This window comes from Mustela nivalis, assembly GCF_964662115.1.
Source record: "Mustela nivalis genome assembly, chromosome: 15".
Lineage (NCBI taxonomy): Eukaryota > Metazoa > Chordata > Mammalia > Carnivora > Mustelidae > Mustela > Mustela nivalis.
The window spans coordinates 31,263,240-31,280,250 of record NC_139034.1 but is presented as its reverse complement, the minus strand read 5'-3'; the positions used below and the strand labels follow the sequence as shown (position 1 = coordinate 31,280,250).

The 17,011-nt window shown below is 39.9% G+C and overlaps 1 protein-coding gene across 3 annotated transcripts in view; it reads right to left on the bottom strand.

Annotated features, from left to right (window-relative positions):
* The window catches only part of SUCLA2 (succinate-CoA ligase ADP-forming subunit beta), a 66,523-nt gene that overhangs the window by 47,698 nt on the left and 1,814 nt on the right, over nucleotides 1-17,011 (bottom strand). The window contains exons 2-3 of one of the 3 annotated variants that reach the window (XM_082701620.1): nucleotides 16,246-16,391; nucleotides 978-1,158 (exon numbers count right to left, since the gene is read on the bottom strand). In XM_082701620.1, the coding sequence (XP_082557746.1) occupies nucleotides 978-1,158; nucleotides 16,246-16,362 (298 nt within the window). In that variant the 5' untranslated portion in view covers nucleotides 16,363-16,391. Of the gene's footprint in view, nucleotides 1-977; nucleotides 1,159-6,603; nucleotides 6,849-16,245; nucleotides 16,392-17,011 lie in introns of those variants that run through there. The other 2 variants (XM_082701619.1, XM_082701621.1) reach the window with 2 other exon arrangements.

The following is a 17,011-nucleotide window of genomic DNA, read 5'->3' as shown; positions in this document are numbered from 1 at the left end:
CCTACATTACTCGTTGTTATGGCCTCATATTAAATCATTAAAAATGTAAGGGGCGCCTGGGTGGCTCAGTGGGTTAAAGCCTCTGCCGTCAGCTCAGGTCATGATCCCAGGGTCCTGGGATCGAGCCCCGCATCAGGCTCCCTGCTCAGTGGGAAGCTTGCTTCCCCCCTCTCTCTCTGCCTGCCTCTCTGCCTGCTTGTGATCTCTGTCAAATTAAAAAAAAAAAAAAAATCCTTAAATCATTAAAAATGTAAAGTGAAGGATACCTTCTAAAGTCAGTATTTTTTAATTATAAGATTAATATAAATTAACAAAATTCAAATTAACAAAAGCTATTTAGTTTTCTGTTAGCAATAAAAGACTTGACTAATAAACATGAGCAAGTACTTAATTCATTTAACAAATATCAATAGTTCTTGATTATGTAAGTGTCAGGTACTCTTCTAAGAATTTAGGATATATCACTGGACAAAATAAGACAAAGAAACCCTGCTCTCATGGAGCTTACAGTCTAGCACTTAGCTTCGCCCCTCCCTCCTACCACCCTGGTTCCATACTTTTCCTATCAAGAGAAAGCTGGGGGAGTTTTATTAGACCTCTTTACAACCATATAAACAGCTAAGATTTTCTTCACTATTTTCTTAAAGAAGAATCATCACAGACACCAGTCTTTTAAGCTTTAGAATATTAAACAGAACTTTCTTCCCATAATTATACTCCAACTAAAGACAGGACTTTAAAGGCTTCCTAATGCCAATATAATTGGTTCTTAAGTTACTAGCTCTATGGGAGCTCAAAATAATCTCATAATTGCAGAATGTCAACAATCATAAAGTTCTACCTTCCCTTTTAAGTAAATAAAATTTATTTTTTAAAAAATAAAACAAAACCTATAAACTGTTATAAACTTAAGTAAAGTTTACATCTTATCAGAAGTGCCCATGTCAAAGTGGCCTAAGTTTTTCTTAAGTTAGTACCTAATTTTTTGGCAACTGCATAAGCTTCATCTGGTGATTTTGCCACATGTCCTTTGGGAATGGAGACACCAGCTTCTTGCAACAATTCCATACTCATGTATTCATGTAGTGAGAGATTCCTTTGTTGCTGCTGCTGTATTTGGAGTCCATGGTTGTTAAAAAATCCAGAACTTCCCAGAACCTAAAGAAATTGGGGACATATTATATATGACAGTAATTTAGAACTTATTAAAAACACCTCAAAATACTTTTTTATATACAATACTTGGTTCTTCATAACTGTAATAAAACTGTTATGTTAAACCATCAAAGAATAATATTCAGAATACCTACTAAATTATAACCTAAGAGCTAACCTACCAGCTAAATATCAAATGTTACCCTTGTAGTTTTAACTATTTTCTCATCACGTTTAGTCTTACAAAATCTCTGGAATGGGCCATATCCCTAATGACCTACAGAGCATTTCTACCTCAATGCCAAATTCAGCAGATCTAAAACCAACCTCATCTTTTCCAACAAATCAAAAATCCTTCCCATTTTCTTCTCTCCATCATTCTTCCAGCACCTAACAAATTGCTTGGCACTAGATATACGGTAGTTAGTTGAGTGATAGTTGAGTGATTCCTCTTTCAAACACATAAGACTAAACCTTGGTTTCATCTGTAGTGATCACTGTGGTGTGCTACTCAGATTCCCCTTTCATAGCCCAGCTGCTGGGAGTGCTGGCTACTGACAGCTCTCTACTGAGTCCTCTCATTGGCACTTCCTTGCCCAAAGTCACACCTTCCCATTGTCAGCCTGCATCCAATGACTGGTCGATGGGGGTTTAAGGAAAGGTTATAAAGTCCTAGCACCTCACCCCAATTTGGGATAATTCTGAAGGACCATCTTAGTTCAGGATCTCCCAGAGGAGGCAAAAGTTCCTACTGCAACTGCACCACAGTTCTACTTCTCCCACTTCTCAAGCCTCATTCCTTCACTGCCACAAGTGTTGATCCAGACACCACTTTCCAGTTGATTTCCTCAATGAAACTCTTCATTTCATAGCCTGTAAATATCAAAATTCCTCAATCCTATCAACTTTATATGACAATATGTAGAACAAATTAAGTGCTATGAAAGCCCTAGAAGAATGAATTGAAATAACACATTTAAGTATTATCCATACATTTTCATTCTCTAAACAAGGAATGCAGAATACTGAAACACAGCTCATATGAAACACATAGTAGCATAAGAATTGAATTTAAAGGCATCATATATAGAGTCTCTTTCTTTTTAATATAAAATATTGGAAACCATTTACTGATAGTCCATGTTATAGACAGTTTAGAGGATTAGAAATGTGCAGTTCTGGACTATCAACTATTGCTTTATTAAACAGTCTTCTTGAAGGAAGTTCATGAGCCATCTGCATCAAAATTACTGGGGATGTTGTCTAAAAACACAGATTCTGGGGCCCCACTTGAATCTACAAAATCTCTGGAATGGGCCTCAGGTAATCTGCATTCACAACAAGTCATTCACCTGATTCTTAAGCACCCTACAGTTTGAGAACCCTAGTCTAAAAAGTCAGTCACACCAAGTAACAACTTGTTTCTGTTTCGCCTGGTAAGCTAAAATCCTGAATAACATTTCAGCAGAGAAACTCAACTCCATGAGTTACTGTCACTTCAATATTAAAAACCAGCAACATCCCAAACCGTTCATTATACATCTACTTTCTGAAATCCCATTCCTGGGTATATACCCAACAGAAATTAGTGCTTTGTCTACCAAAAGGCATATTCATAAGAATATCCATAGCGGGCTTATTCATTAAAAAATAAAAATGACTCAATCACCCATCAACAGAAAAAAATACAGCATATTCACATACTAGGATCCTACAAAGCAATTTTTTAAAAATCCCTGTTGTTCACAAAACAATGGATTCATCTCAAAGACATAATTTTGAGGAAAAGAAACCAGATACAAGAATACATATTTAGGGCACCTGGGTGGCTCAGTGGGTTAAGCCGCTGCCTTCAGCTCAGGTCATGATCTCAGGGTCCTGGGATCGAGTCCCACATCGGGCTCTCTGCTCAGCAGGGAGCCTGCTTCCCTCTCTCTCTGCCTGCCTCTCCATCTACTTGTGATTTCTCTCTGTCAAATAAATAAATAAAATCTTTAAACAAAAAAAAAAGAATACATATTTATATTTTTTAATATTGTTCAAAACCAATCAAAAATAGTGATAAAGTCAGTCAGAATTAGTGGCCACCTTCTGTTGGGGAATACTGATAAGGGGAGAGGACATGGGTGCTTCTGAGGGCTGAAAGTATTACATATCTCGATCTGAATGGTGGCTACAAAGATGTATACATATGTAAAAATTAATCTAGCTACCCAAAGTTGTATACTTTATATAAATTATACCTCAAAATAACAATAAAAATAAGGGGGGAAGAGGTGTACCGAGCAGAGCTTGGTAAAAACAGTTATACATTCAGACATTATGCCTGTTTACCAGACACTGTGCAAGGGATGTTAAAAGAATAAAACTGACTTGGTCCAGCCACAGAATTCATTTAATGGAAATGAACATGTAAATGAACACCTACAACAAACACATGAGCATTCAGAGTCATTACGTGGCACCTAATTAACTGGACAGACTAGAAAAAATACTACAGAGGCCTGATCCCAGCTTGAAAATAAAACAACTTGGGGCTATTGAGTGGCTCAGTCAGTTAAGGGCCTGGCCCTTAGCTTCAGCTCAGGTCCTGAGCTCATGGTGCTAAGATGGAGGTCCCAGCAGTTCCAGGCTCAACTGTAAGTAGGCTTCCCCTCTCCCTCTCCGCCTGCCGCCCCCACTCACAGTTGCACTCTCTCTCAAATAAATAAATCTTTTTAAAAATCAATAAATAAATAAAAATAAAATAAAACACCACCTTGGGAACAACTGGGAAAATCTAAAACTAAATTTCCAAAGTATGATAACTACAAATTTCCTAAATATCATAACTATGTTGTGGTTATTTAGGAGAATGTCTTCACCTTTAAAAGGCGTGTACTATGGGATGCCTGGGTAGCTCAGTCAGTTAAGCATCTGCCTCAGGCTCAGGTCAAGATTCCAGGGTCCTGGGATGGAGCCTGAGCCTTGCATCAGGCTCCTCCCTCTGCCTGCAGCTTCCCTTGTTTGTGATCTCTCTCCCTCCCTCTCTCTGACAAATAAATATCTTAAAAATAAATAAATAAAAGCCGTGTGCTAAAATACTATCTAGAGATAAAGCACCATGATATCTGCCAGCTAGTCTCAAATGGCTGAACAAAAATAAATGAATGTTATTTTATACATACATGCATATATAAACATGTATATATGCACATGAATGTAGTTTTTTAAAGATAAAGCAAATGCAGCAAAATGTTAAATAAAGATGAAAGCAATATCTGTGCTCACTGTACGATTGCTGGAACATTCTATCAGTTTGAAATTTCCCCCCAAAAACTTCAGGGTAAACCAATGACACAAAGCTCTAAGTATATTTTTGCAGTTTCTTTCAAATATCTATATTCACAAAGAATCAGTAGTACTCATAAGGTAATGCTGCTAACTTTTATACCCCTTTAAAGGTTTTGTAATATCTGAAGTGTGGCTAATCCTTTCCTTGCACCCCTAGAAGTTATGACTTAAAATACGCTTTTTTAATTATGCTGGTAATAAATATTCCTACAGAATCACAAGGATTCCCACATTTAAGTCTTTGTCTTTCTCCACATTATCACTTAGAAGATTCCTACTGCCAAAAGGCCACCAGTACCTGGCCAAATTCCTATAACACCAGCCATTTAATCATCCACCCATTTAATCATTCACCAATTCAAAAGGGGAAAATATAGTTACTGAAAAATTTGATTCACGACGAGAAAATATTTAAAATTAGTTCATCTGGGGCTCCTGGGTGGCTCAGTTGGTTAAGCAACTGCCTTCTGCTCAGGTCATGATCCTGGAGTCTGGGATTGAGTCCCACATGAAGCTCTCTGATCGCCAGAGAGTGTTTCTCCCACTGTCCTCTCTCCTCTCATGCTCTCTCTCTCATTCTCACTCTCAAATAAATAGATAAAATCTTTAAAAAAAAAAAAATTAGTTCATCTGCTCATAACCTAAACTATTTTATCAGACATACACTGGACAAAAGATACAGAGAAACTAGACCAGGGTTAGAGAACTAAACACAATGTTTAAGAATATTAGCTAAACTCAATGTGTGACCTTGAACAAGTTTCCTAGGATCCTGCACCTCTGCGTCCTCATCTACAAAAGCAAGGGATTAGATTAAGGGCCTTCCAAATTCTAAAGCTGTATTTTTTAATGTGTGGGTGGAAAAGAAGAGATGTTCTAAGACAATAAACTAGGCACCTCCATATGGAGAGACAAGAGCTTTTAAAAGAATTTACAAAAGGACAGATGAAAACATATTTGTTCACCAAGTCTTCATTTTCTAAAAACAAGACAGCATTCTTTAAGACTCATAAGAAGGAAGTTCAAGGCCAAAAAATTATCACTTCTCCTATTGAGAAGCATGCTCATGTAATTCACTGCCTCCAGATTTAGAGTATTAAAATCAATTCATTTTTGTCATGTCCAAGGAGTTAATTTCAGAACGTAATCTAAAACTCTGGAATTGACTTATGAAGCAATCGTGCCCTTCCAACAAGTTTCTTGGTGTCAACACTGGAAAGAACAGGCCAAGTCTTCCGGAAAAAAAATGAAGAGCCGATTCGAGCACAAAGGCTTTGGAGCCGGACGGTTCTGGAATTACGCCTTAGCTTTGCCCCTACCTGCTTTGTGACAGAGCCCGAAATACTAGCTCTCCAGGCCACAATTTCCTCATCAATGATGAGGATATTGATGACGCCCTTATAGTGCTGCTGAAAAGCCTAACAAGAAACTACAAGTAAAATGCCCAGCTCAGTACCTGGCCCACGGTAAACACTCCAAAACAAAAAACCAAAACAAACAAACACTTGTGATTATTATGCTATAATATATGCTATTTAAACGAAGGGATCCAAAAGATAATTGTCTTCCTTCCCCAACTGGTAAGCTGGTAAACCTCATCTTATTACCACCCTTAACAAACAGAACAGGTGGGAAACTTCCCTGCCTCTTCCCAGAACAGACCAGTCAGCAAGCTGATCCTGTGAAGGCATTCCCACCTATGACAGCTCCCCAGGGACATAAAAGTACATCTGAAGGGCATTTTCCCCCCTCCCCAAAGAAGGGCCGCGGAAGCCTCTGCCCACTACGCTGGGTGAGGTGAAAGCAGCAGAAACTGCCTAGGCCCCCACACCTCCACTTAGAAGCTCCCCTCACCCGCCTCCCCTCCGGCCCTCAGAAAGTGAGAGGGCAGCGGCAGCCGAATGGCCCGACTCCTCGCGGGCTGACGACGAGAGCAGAGCGGCGCAAATATGGGCCCGCTTACAGCCACAACCACAGGCGGGCAGTCCTCCAGGGCAAGCCGCCCGCGGGCCCGGCTGGGCAACCCCAAGTCACCCAATGTCACCTATTGCGAAGTGACCCCGAGCCGGGCCTCACATCCCCTCACACCTCACCCACAGGAGCCACGTCTCCCACCTCGCCCTTCCTCCTGCCGACCCTCGAAGAGATAGCGGGCGGGGCCGCAATACCTGGGCGGCGGCCCGCAGCGCAGGCCGGGACCCGCGGCTCCTAAGGGCGGTGGTAGCCAATAACCGGCTGTAGAACATGGAGGCCGCCATTTCTGAGCCCGACCCCGTCCCCTCGGCGCCGTACGCAGGCGCAGAAGCGCGAGACGCCCGGCGACCCAGCTGCTCCTGACGCGGACTCCAACCCGTGGCCCCACCCATGGCGGGCGGGACTTCTGGTTAACTCTGCGAATGCGGATTCCCTTAGCAGAGATTGCCAGTTCAAGCAAAGTTGGGCTTGACAGGCACAGAGCAAACTTTGACCTTTGGAGCTAACCTCCGCAGCCTCAATATGCGACCTGAGACCAGAAAGCAACCCGAACACTTCCTAGTAAAGTAGTAAGATGTGGTATTGGAGAGATGACCAGCCTCGCCATCTGTGTGATCCCAACTTCTCTGAGCCTCAGCTGCCTTAACCGTAAGATGGTGGTCGTTGAAAAAATAAGCACTCAGTGTCTGCTTTGTGCCAAAGTCTGTGTTGATACAGCAGTGAATAAAACACCAATTCTACCTTAAAAAAAAAAAAAAAAAGACGATCAGCCACTAGTTACCAATCCAAATGGCACAGAGAATTGCCTAGGAAGCTTTAGAAAAACTTCCTTCACCAGCCCCATCTGAGGATGGAGTCAGGAATCTATATTTCTTAGAGCTCTCAGGTGAATGACATACACACTGAGCATTGAAAGCCCTGAGATGAGACGTGTGCCCCATCCAGACTTGACCACTGGACACACGGCGCCTATTTTCCTCTGGATATGTGGTTTTAAAATGTGTCGAAGAGTTTTCAATGTTAAAGATGTTAACCCAGGAATAGATTGGAGGGCCTGACTAGCATTATACAGGCTCTGGTAGCTGCTTCTGAAGTACAGTGGCCCAATGCCCAGAACAGCACTGTATAAAGAAAAAAAAAAAAAAAAAAGGAATCTAAAACAGCCTATCAACTCAGGGAACAGAAAAGGGCTTTCTGCAGTCCTCCAAATCTCTGAGCTCTTAAAGACAAAACTTTCTCACGGATTTTTTCATTTCACTGCACTTAGGCAGGACTGTCCTTAAAGCTCGCTTCCTCACTAAAAGATAGGTACAGTTAGAAATAGGCAGAGTGGGAAAAAGCCATTGGTAGTTCAAATGTCTCTTGCTCTACCCTTCTACTGTCAATCATTGCCAGTCAAATAAAATCTAGATATCTGCCCAAAAAGCTGGGGCTGGGACCTACCAGCTTCTGTTGGAAACACCTATCCCATCAGATATGAATAGGACATACTTCTTTTCAAGCCATTTTTTTTAATTGCTAGTAAACACAGCAGTTGAACAACCAGGTACAACAAACCATCTGAGTCCAAGGCCAGTTATTTAAAGGGCACACGGGTAAACTCAGAATAAGTCAATGTGCTAAAATAAGATGTAAGGCTTTACCCCTGGTAGGAGCCTGAGAGGCTCCACACCTTTCAAGTCTGCATCACAGGTGAACCATTACACATCTCCCCTGTTGTGCCCTCTTCCACCCTAGCTTAAAAACAGGGAAGGCAGCAGCAGAAATATGGAGTAAGTCAAGAAGTGAGAAAGAGAACATGCAGATTATGTGGGACTGGCTCCTTTGGAAACCTAAGCAAGAGGCAGAGGTGCATTCCTTCAGCACTCCTTGACTGTGTTCAGAGCTCTGTATGCCTGGATACCTCATTAAAAGAATTCAGTGAGGTAAAATGATGTGACTCCTACCTGCTAACCTTGTTTCAGCATCAGGCAATCAGTCTTAGAAAATGAAATTTCTTTACTAAGAAACTACTTTTTCCACAACAAACATTTTTATCATTTTGTTCTACAAGTATCTCAGAAACTAGTAGGCAGAATGTATTAGGTGGAGGGTAGGGGAGAGTATATGAGGAAGGGGGGAAAAAAGAATTGTACTTCATGTATAATGCTATTCTTATGCTCAACCTGTAGTCCCCCACTTTGTGTATCTCTGCCTCTACCTGGATATTAAGGATGAGCGTGGTGTGCAGGAAAAAAGAGGAAAAGAAATTTCCTAGGGAGAGACTTTAATTTTTTTCACAGTTCTTTCAAATCATTAAAGGATATAACATCTGATGTAGCAAAATCATTGAAGGTATAATAATACCCCCCCCAAAATTTTACTGCCTAGAGCAAAGACTTATCTAAACTGTCCTATTGGTTAGGTGATGGGGATTGAGAAGTGTACTTGCTGTGATGAGCACTGGGTGATGTATGGAAGTGCTGAATCACTATATTGTACACCTGAAACTAATATAACACTGTATGTTAACTAACTGGAATTAAGATAAAAACTTTAAAAAATCTTTTAACTCACTTAACAAATATAAATGGAATTTATATTTGAAACAAATATAAATGGAATTTTAGAGGAAAGAGCTGACTTGGAAATGTTAGCAGTGCCTATCAGTGTTAACACCATCTAGATTCAAGAGACTAAATATGTAGCCAGTTAGTGGGTGCAGACTTACCAACACAGGTGAAAAAAGTGGCTTTCATGAATGACATTGAAAATGCAATGGATAAAATGATGGAGACTGATTCAAACTTAGAAACAAGTATGACAATTCACTAAGGTACAGAAAAGATGTTTGGGTTGTATTGTAAGTCATACAAAAAGAAGGAGGCAAGTTTAAAATGTAGTTCAAATTATTCTTGCTAAATTTTTTTAAAGATTTTATTTATTTATTTGATGGATAGAGATCACAAGTACACAGAGAGGCAGGCAAAGAGAGAGGGAGAAGCAGGCTCAGCCTCTCTGCTCAGCAGAGAGCCTGATGTGGGTCTTGATCGTAGGACCCTGAGATCATGACCTGAGCTGAAGGCAGAGGCTTAACCCACTGAGCCACCCAGGTGCCCCTCTTGCTAAATTTTGTTACAGAGAAATGAAACACTTGAAATTCTCAAAAAATAATAAATTGTCCTATTGTTAACTATAGAATTAATAGAATTACCAAGTGCTGCAGAAAAAACTTCCAATATATCTGCTTAGCCTGAACTTCTATTGATGGCTGAGTGAATAACGGTGATTTACTGAACACTTAGTTTTTGGTGCCAGATAATTACATATTTTTTTTCTATCCTTTATTTTGTCATGAGACATTTTCAGATTCTCTGGTTTTCAACTTATTCCATTTTACCCATCCAATCTGTGCCAAAGAAAGAAACAGTTACCAGATTTATACAGAGTATAAGGGTGAAGGAAGAGGACATACAATGTTTACACAAGATTTCTCTTAGTTCTCTTAACGCCTCAGAAGTAATAGTAGGAACACTTATCTAGACCACCCTAGAATGGCAGTAGCAAAAGACAGAGAGAAACACATCTTAGTAATCCTCACAATCCTGCATTCTACAGGGAAAACGGAGGTTCGGAAACAGTAACTTGCCCAGAGTAAACAGCTTTTACTTGATTGCTCCAGCACAACATCTGAACTGGTTCTGTATGGCAAGAGCTGGTTCCATATGGCAAGAGGAGAATTCGAGAAAATAACTTAAGATTCATATCATCTTATCATGTTCATTAACCTTTTACTTTTCACTCCATTCACTACCTAAAGGAAAGAATGATGCTGCAGACCATCAGGGGACAGGTTCTGAGGTGTAAATGCAAGGGTTGAGAACTGCAAAAGACTGAACTTCAAGTTTCAAAAGCCAGAACGAAGAAGGACTCAAGGAACGTTTATGCCTCAGAATTAGAACTGGAATTTCCTCTCTCCTAGAGAATATGGAGAGAGGAAATTGGGAGAAAGTAAGACACTCTGGTGGTTTCTTGAGGAGGGCCCCTGTGTTTTATACTTTCCAATGCCACTGTGTCCCAGATGAAGGGTTATTCCACTCCCAAAGAGTTTTGGGGATCTAAACAAGAGATACTAGAAGAAGATACAAAATCCCCTGATCACACTGGTGGCACAGAAGGAGTGGAAACTTCTGACAGTCAGGTGTACCTTTGCAGATGGAGCTAAATCATATTCCCAGGATTGTACCCATCCCACCAAAGATGGGGAAGCCTGCAAGGGCTTCCAGAACCATTGACAGCTATGTAGACAAGCATGGAGAGATGGCAGATGGAAACATGTAAGGATAGACCTGTAAGGAACAATGACACAGAGCATATGGGAAGAGGAATTTGACAATAAATGTCAGCTTAGTTATCTAGCAATACCAAAGACTAGATGTTCCATGCTCATCTGTCACTGCAATTATCTCCTGGATCTAAGGAGGAGGGAGGGAGATAGCTCCTAATTTACCAGAGGTTAATTTTCTGGCAGTTGATGTAATCAGGTTAATAACAGAATTCAACTCTATATGTACAAAAAGAGTCGTATCTCTCCTACCTATGAAAATATGAAATGAACTTGGCATCTCTGCTCCACTGGGAGCAATACTGAAGGCAGAAAATTTGTCCTGCCCCAGTCTTGTCACACTTCCACCTTGAGGCTCTGAGGGAAAGTTGCCTTGAAGAATCTCCTGAACCAAAAGACACTTGATAACATGGTATAGTCAGACAGGTGGGCTCTCAGCCACCCTTGGTTTTTATGTGAGGACTCCAGATTTCTTATCTGCCTGATTCCAAGGCACATGTTAAGTCCACATGGATTCAAGGAAACTATCTTCCAAAAGTGTTACAAAATGTCCAAGCCATACCCAGCTTCATATATCTGGATGTCTTCAGTAAAAATAACAGGGAGAAAGGGGACTGAAAGGCCAGCTGTTTAAACCAAGATAGACTGAATGTGACTTAACGGTCCTGACTAAATTATTAGACTGGACTGTTTTGAACCAGATTGAATATTTAATGAATTCTCTACAGACCCATATGCAAACTAGTGACAAAGAGTTTGGGGAGAAAAATGAAAGGAAGGAAGGAAGGGAGGGAGGAAGGGAAAAAGAGAAAGTAGGTCATTATTTCTGTGCATCTGAGTTGTGATGTGAGTTAAATTTGTTAAATTTAAATTCTGCCTTAATGCATACAATACCATGCTGTGTAAAACCATAAGGAGGGTACACGAGTTACATACACCTTTGAACATCAAACACAGGACAGGCTGGAAGGACAACACCGCTCTCCCAATAAAGTCCTAGAATTGGGCAGGGGAGGAATCCTTGTGCCTGGCTACCCTACCCTTTAACTGGGAGTCTGGATAAACTGGAAAGGAGGTGTGGCAATACAAAGCTCTGTTAGGTTCTAATGCTGCAGGGACTGCTGGTATACCTTGGTCAACTAGTTGGGAACCCTGCAAAAGGGAATTGTGTGGATTCTCTAGAACAGAGTGGCAACTAAGTGGGCTGATTTACACTTCTCTTGTATGATTCATAAACATCAGCTCGGTGTCTTTTTTCCTTCATCACTAATTGTATTTCGTGTGAATCACACCACCTTTTTCCATATGCATAAATATTCTAGGAAAAAATTGTTTTCTAGTTTGCTTAAATACAACGAAACTATTTTGTTACACGGATAATTGACATGAAATGCTGGGGTTCGGGAACGACCTGTCAAGAAGGATTTCTTGAGATGTTTTTCATGCAAAAGGGGTGGTTCTATTAAAGGTCAGGGACAGAATCCGAGGGCAGTAAGAGCTGCCCTGGGGTTGTGCGTGACTGATTACACACTTTCAAGTTGGGAGAGGGTTAGGGATGATATAAGTCTCTAAGGAATTTGGAAGAAAGGCATCTAGGACCTTGAGAGCCTAGCTGTTGTTAGGAGAAGGTCATTTACTACTGTCCTGTAAAACCTTAGTCGTGAGATTCTTCAGATGTTTATCAGTGGGACATATGCTTGGAGGATAATTGCTAACATATATCTTGCAGTAGGTAGAATGGGTAGAGATAAAGGGAGTTTCCAAAGGGATCTTCATATATTAAAGTAGACTTATAGAATCCTGGAGGTCAGGCTAATGTCAAGCTAAGCTTGCCTTTTGCCTTTAGCAAAGTATGAACATTGAGGCAGTTGAGTGCCTGGAGGAAGGTCACACAGCCTGTCCCAAATACTTGTCAATGAACTGTAAGTTTAAGGAAGTTTAATTTTTTTTTTTTAATTTTGCCTTTGTTCTCCACTTCAATAGTAAGGAGAGAAGCTTCTGTTCAGCTGTTCATCTATAGGGCACTTACATGTCAGTCACTGCTCCAAGTCCCCAGAACGCTGAGATCAAAGACTCTCCTTGACCTCAGTGCTTCTCTGGCCTGACGCTATTCTCTTTTCACATCTTTACACAGCCCTACAAAGCATAGGAAAGACCAAGCTACAACATGTAAACAGACTTTATTGAAGGCGTCCAGACAGTAAAATGGAATTATAAACCCAATAAAAGAAAACTTTAAACTGGCTACTAAATGTGACCCCTGAATGTCACAGGATGTCCTTGCCCACCACTCCCTTTAGACCCTGACTTCCTACTGTGTGTAAGGAGTAGCCTACTCCTTAACAGGATGTCTGTGACCTTGAACATGCTGTCCCCGTCCTCCCTTCCCTTCCCCCATCTCCCCGCCCCAGCTCAGGCTACAGCCTAAGGCTAGCTCCCAGGAAACACTATAATCTCCAGAGAACAACTCCACACACAAGAATGACAAATTTTAACATTGGTAAAATAGGGCAGTTTAGCTCTGGGCAACCTTAGAACTCTCTGCTGCGTAACTGCCAACTCAACTTTTTCTTTCTGCAACTCCACATTGCATTTTTCTTTCTTGGCTATTTTTTTTTTAAGTCAGATTATTGAGGTATAATATACATATAGTAAATTTCACCCATTTTAGTGTATAATTCTGCATTTTGAAAAACACATAGCTATGTTATCACTGCCACAATCCAGATAAAACACAGTTCCTTTATCCATATCTCTCATGCCCTTTTAGTCAAACTCCTCGCATGCTCAGCTCCAGGCAAAACTGACCTTTTTGTTATGTCTATAGTTTTGCCCGTAACAACATGGCATAGAGATGGAATCATACATATGGTAGTTTTTTAAGTTTTTTTTTTTTAGTTTTTGGTAAGTTTATCCATGTTAAATGTACCAAACTTTGTGCCTTTATATTGCTAAGTAATTTTCTATTGTCTGAATTTACCCTGTATGAATGTACTACAGTTGACTTATCCCTTCACCACTTGAAAAACATTTGAGTTATTTATAGTTTTTGATTATTATGAATAAAGCCACTAAAATATTTACATACAGGTCCTGAAGAGAACGTAAGTTTTCATTTCTTTTAGGTAAATATCTAAGAATGGGATTACTGAATCGTATGATAAACCGATGCTTAACATTATATGAAACAGTAAATTGCTTTCCAAAGTGGCTGTACCATTTTGCATTCCCACGAGCAATGTGTGAGAGTTCTGATTTTATGAACTTTTAAAAAAAAATTCTTAATTTATTTGACATTTTTTTTAAAGATTTTATTTATTTATGATTTGTCAGATAGAAAGAGAGCAAGCGAGTGCGCACACAAGCAGCAGGAGCAGCAGGCAGTGGGACAAGCAGACTCCCAGCTGAACGAGGAACCTGATGCGGGACTTGATCCCAGAACCCTAAGATCATGACCTAAGCCAAAGGCAGACACTTAACTGATGGAGCCACCCAGGCATCCCAACAAGAGATTTGTGTGAGAGTTCTAACTGGACTTCAGCATTTGGTATTACCAGTCTTTGTGGTTAAAAACAAATAAACAAAATAAAACACTAAAACTTATTCATTCTAAAAGATGTATACAGTTACCTCAATGTAGTTTTAAATTTTTAGAGACTCATCGTGTTGAACATATTTGCATGTGTTTATTTGCCACCCATATCTCTTTTTGATGAAATCTCAGTTCAATAATTTTGCCCATATATTTATTGGGTTGTTAGCTTTATTATTGGGTTTTGAGGACTCCTTACATATTCTAGAGCCCAGTCCTTTATCAAAAATGTGTGTTGCACATTTTTCTCCTAAGTCTGTAGCTTGTCTTCATTTTGAAAAATAGTTTATATCTTTGTTAGCTCAGGCTTCTATAATAAAATGTCATAGACCGGGCAGCCCTAAGCAACAGACGTTTCTTTCTCACAGTTCTGGAGGCTAGGAAGTCCAAGATCAAAGTACCAGCAGATTCGATTCCTTGTGAGAGCCCTCTTTCTGGTGTCCCACCTTCTTATGTCCTCACATGTTAGGAAAGGAGAGATCAAGCTCTCTGGTCTCTTGTAAAGGCACTAATCTCATCATGAGGATCCCACCTTTATGACCTCATCTAAGTCCACTTACCTCCAAGTCCCCATAATCAAATATATGTGGGAAGAGCACTTCAACATATAAATTTGGGGAGGGATGAAATACAATCCATCCTTAATTGTGTCTCTCAAAGAGAGTAAGTTTTAAGTTTTGATGAAGTCCAAATTATCAATTGCTTTCAACAGATCATGCCTTTGGTGTCCTAGCTAGGAAACCTATGCCTAACCCAGATAACAAAGATATTCTCTTATGTTTTCTTATAGAAAATTTATACTTTTAGGTGGTTTTATTTAGGTACAGTCCATTTTGAATGAACTGTTATATGTGGCACCAAGCATAAATGATCTTTTGTTTTTGTTGTTCTAATACCATCTGTTAAAAAAGTCTATTTTCTGGGGTGCCTGGGTGGCTCCGTAGGTTAAGCCACTGCCTTTGGCTCAGGTCATGATCCCAGGGTCCTGGGATCGAGCCCCACATCATGCTCTCTGCTCAGCAGGGAGCCTGCTTCCCCCTCTCTCTCTGCCTGCCTCTCTGTCTACCTGTGATCTCTCTCTGTCAAATAAATAAATAAAATCTTTTAAAAAAAAGATTAAAAATAAAGTCTATTTCTGGCTTCTCCATTCTGCTCCATTGATTTATGTGTCTATGCTTTAATAAACACCACACTCTCCAGGTGCCTGGGTGGCTCAACTGGCTAAGCATCTGACTCTTGGTTTCAGCTCAGGTCATGATCTCAAGGTCCTGGGATCAAGTCCTATGTCAGGCTCCATGCTGGGAATGAATGCTGCTTAGGAGTCTCTCTCTCTCTCTGTGTCTCTAAAATAAATAAATACATACATGCACACACATGCATACATATGTGCATACGTGCATATACACACAGGCACGCATATATACATGCATGCACACATACCACTCTCTTGATTAGCGTGGCATTATCCTGGGTCTTAAAATCAGGTTATGAATTTTCCAAGTTTTTCCATTTTAAAAATTGTTTTGATTATTCTAGACCTTTTTGCATTTCTATATAAATTTTTAAATCGGTCTGTCAGTTTCTACTGGGGGAAAAAGGCCTTCTGAAATTTTGGCTGGGATATCAAAATCCACATACATCAATTTGAAGAGATTTGACTGTTTAACCACATGTAGTCTTTTGATCTATCATAGTGGTATTTCTCTCCTTTCAGTTAATTTCCCGCAGTAACTTTTCATAGTTTTCAGTGTACAGGTTTTGCACATCTTTTGCTAAAGGTATCCCTTAATATTTTATATTTTCCATGATATTGTTTTTAAAATTCAGTTTCTGAATGTATTAAGTATTTTTTTTTACTATTACTTACTTTATAATAAAGCGTTGAAGATCTCATGTAACTTATTGAGTACTGTAGTGGAAGTGAAAAGCAGAATGATTGTATACATACTGGGAGCTGAATCCCGCTGTAGCTGGCCAGCATCATAAGAGAGTGCCATGCTGCATATCACTACCCTGGGAAAACATAAAAATTCAAAATTCAAATTATGGCTTCTGTTTTCACACTATCATAAAGTCAAAAAACTATAAATAGAACCATCATAAATTGGGAGACTAGCTGTATATGGAAATATAATTGATTTTGTGTATTGACCTTAATCCTTTGAACTTGATAAACTCATGTATTTGTTTTCGTAGCTTTTTTGTGGATTCCTTAGGATTGGCTGTGATTAAAGATAGTTACTCCTTCCTTTTCAATTTAACTATCTTCTATTATTTATTGATTTTATTGGTTGCACTAACTAGAACCTCCAGCTATGTGATGACTTCAAGTGATATCCTTGCTTCTCTCAAATCTTAGTCTTTCACCATTGTATTAGTCTGCTAGGGCTGCCATAAGGAAGTACCACAGACTAACTGGCTTAAATAACATTTATTTTCACACAGCTCTGGAATCTAGAAGTCTAAGATCAAGGTATCAGTGGGACTGGCTTTTTCTGAGGGCTTTTTCCTTAGCTTGCAGATGTCTGTCTTCTCCCTGTGTTTTCAAGTGGATTTTCCTCTGTCTGCGTCTAACTTCATCTCTTCTTTAAGGATACCAGTTATACTAGATTAGGATTCACCCTATTGACCTC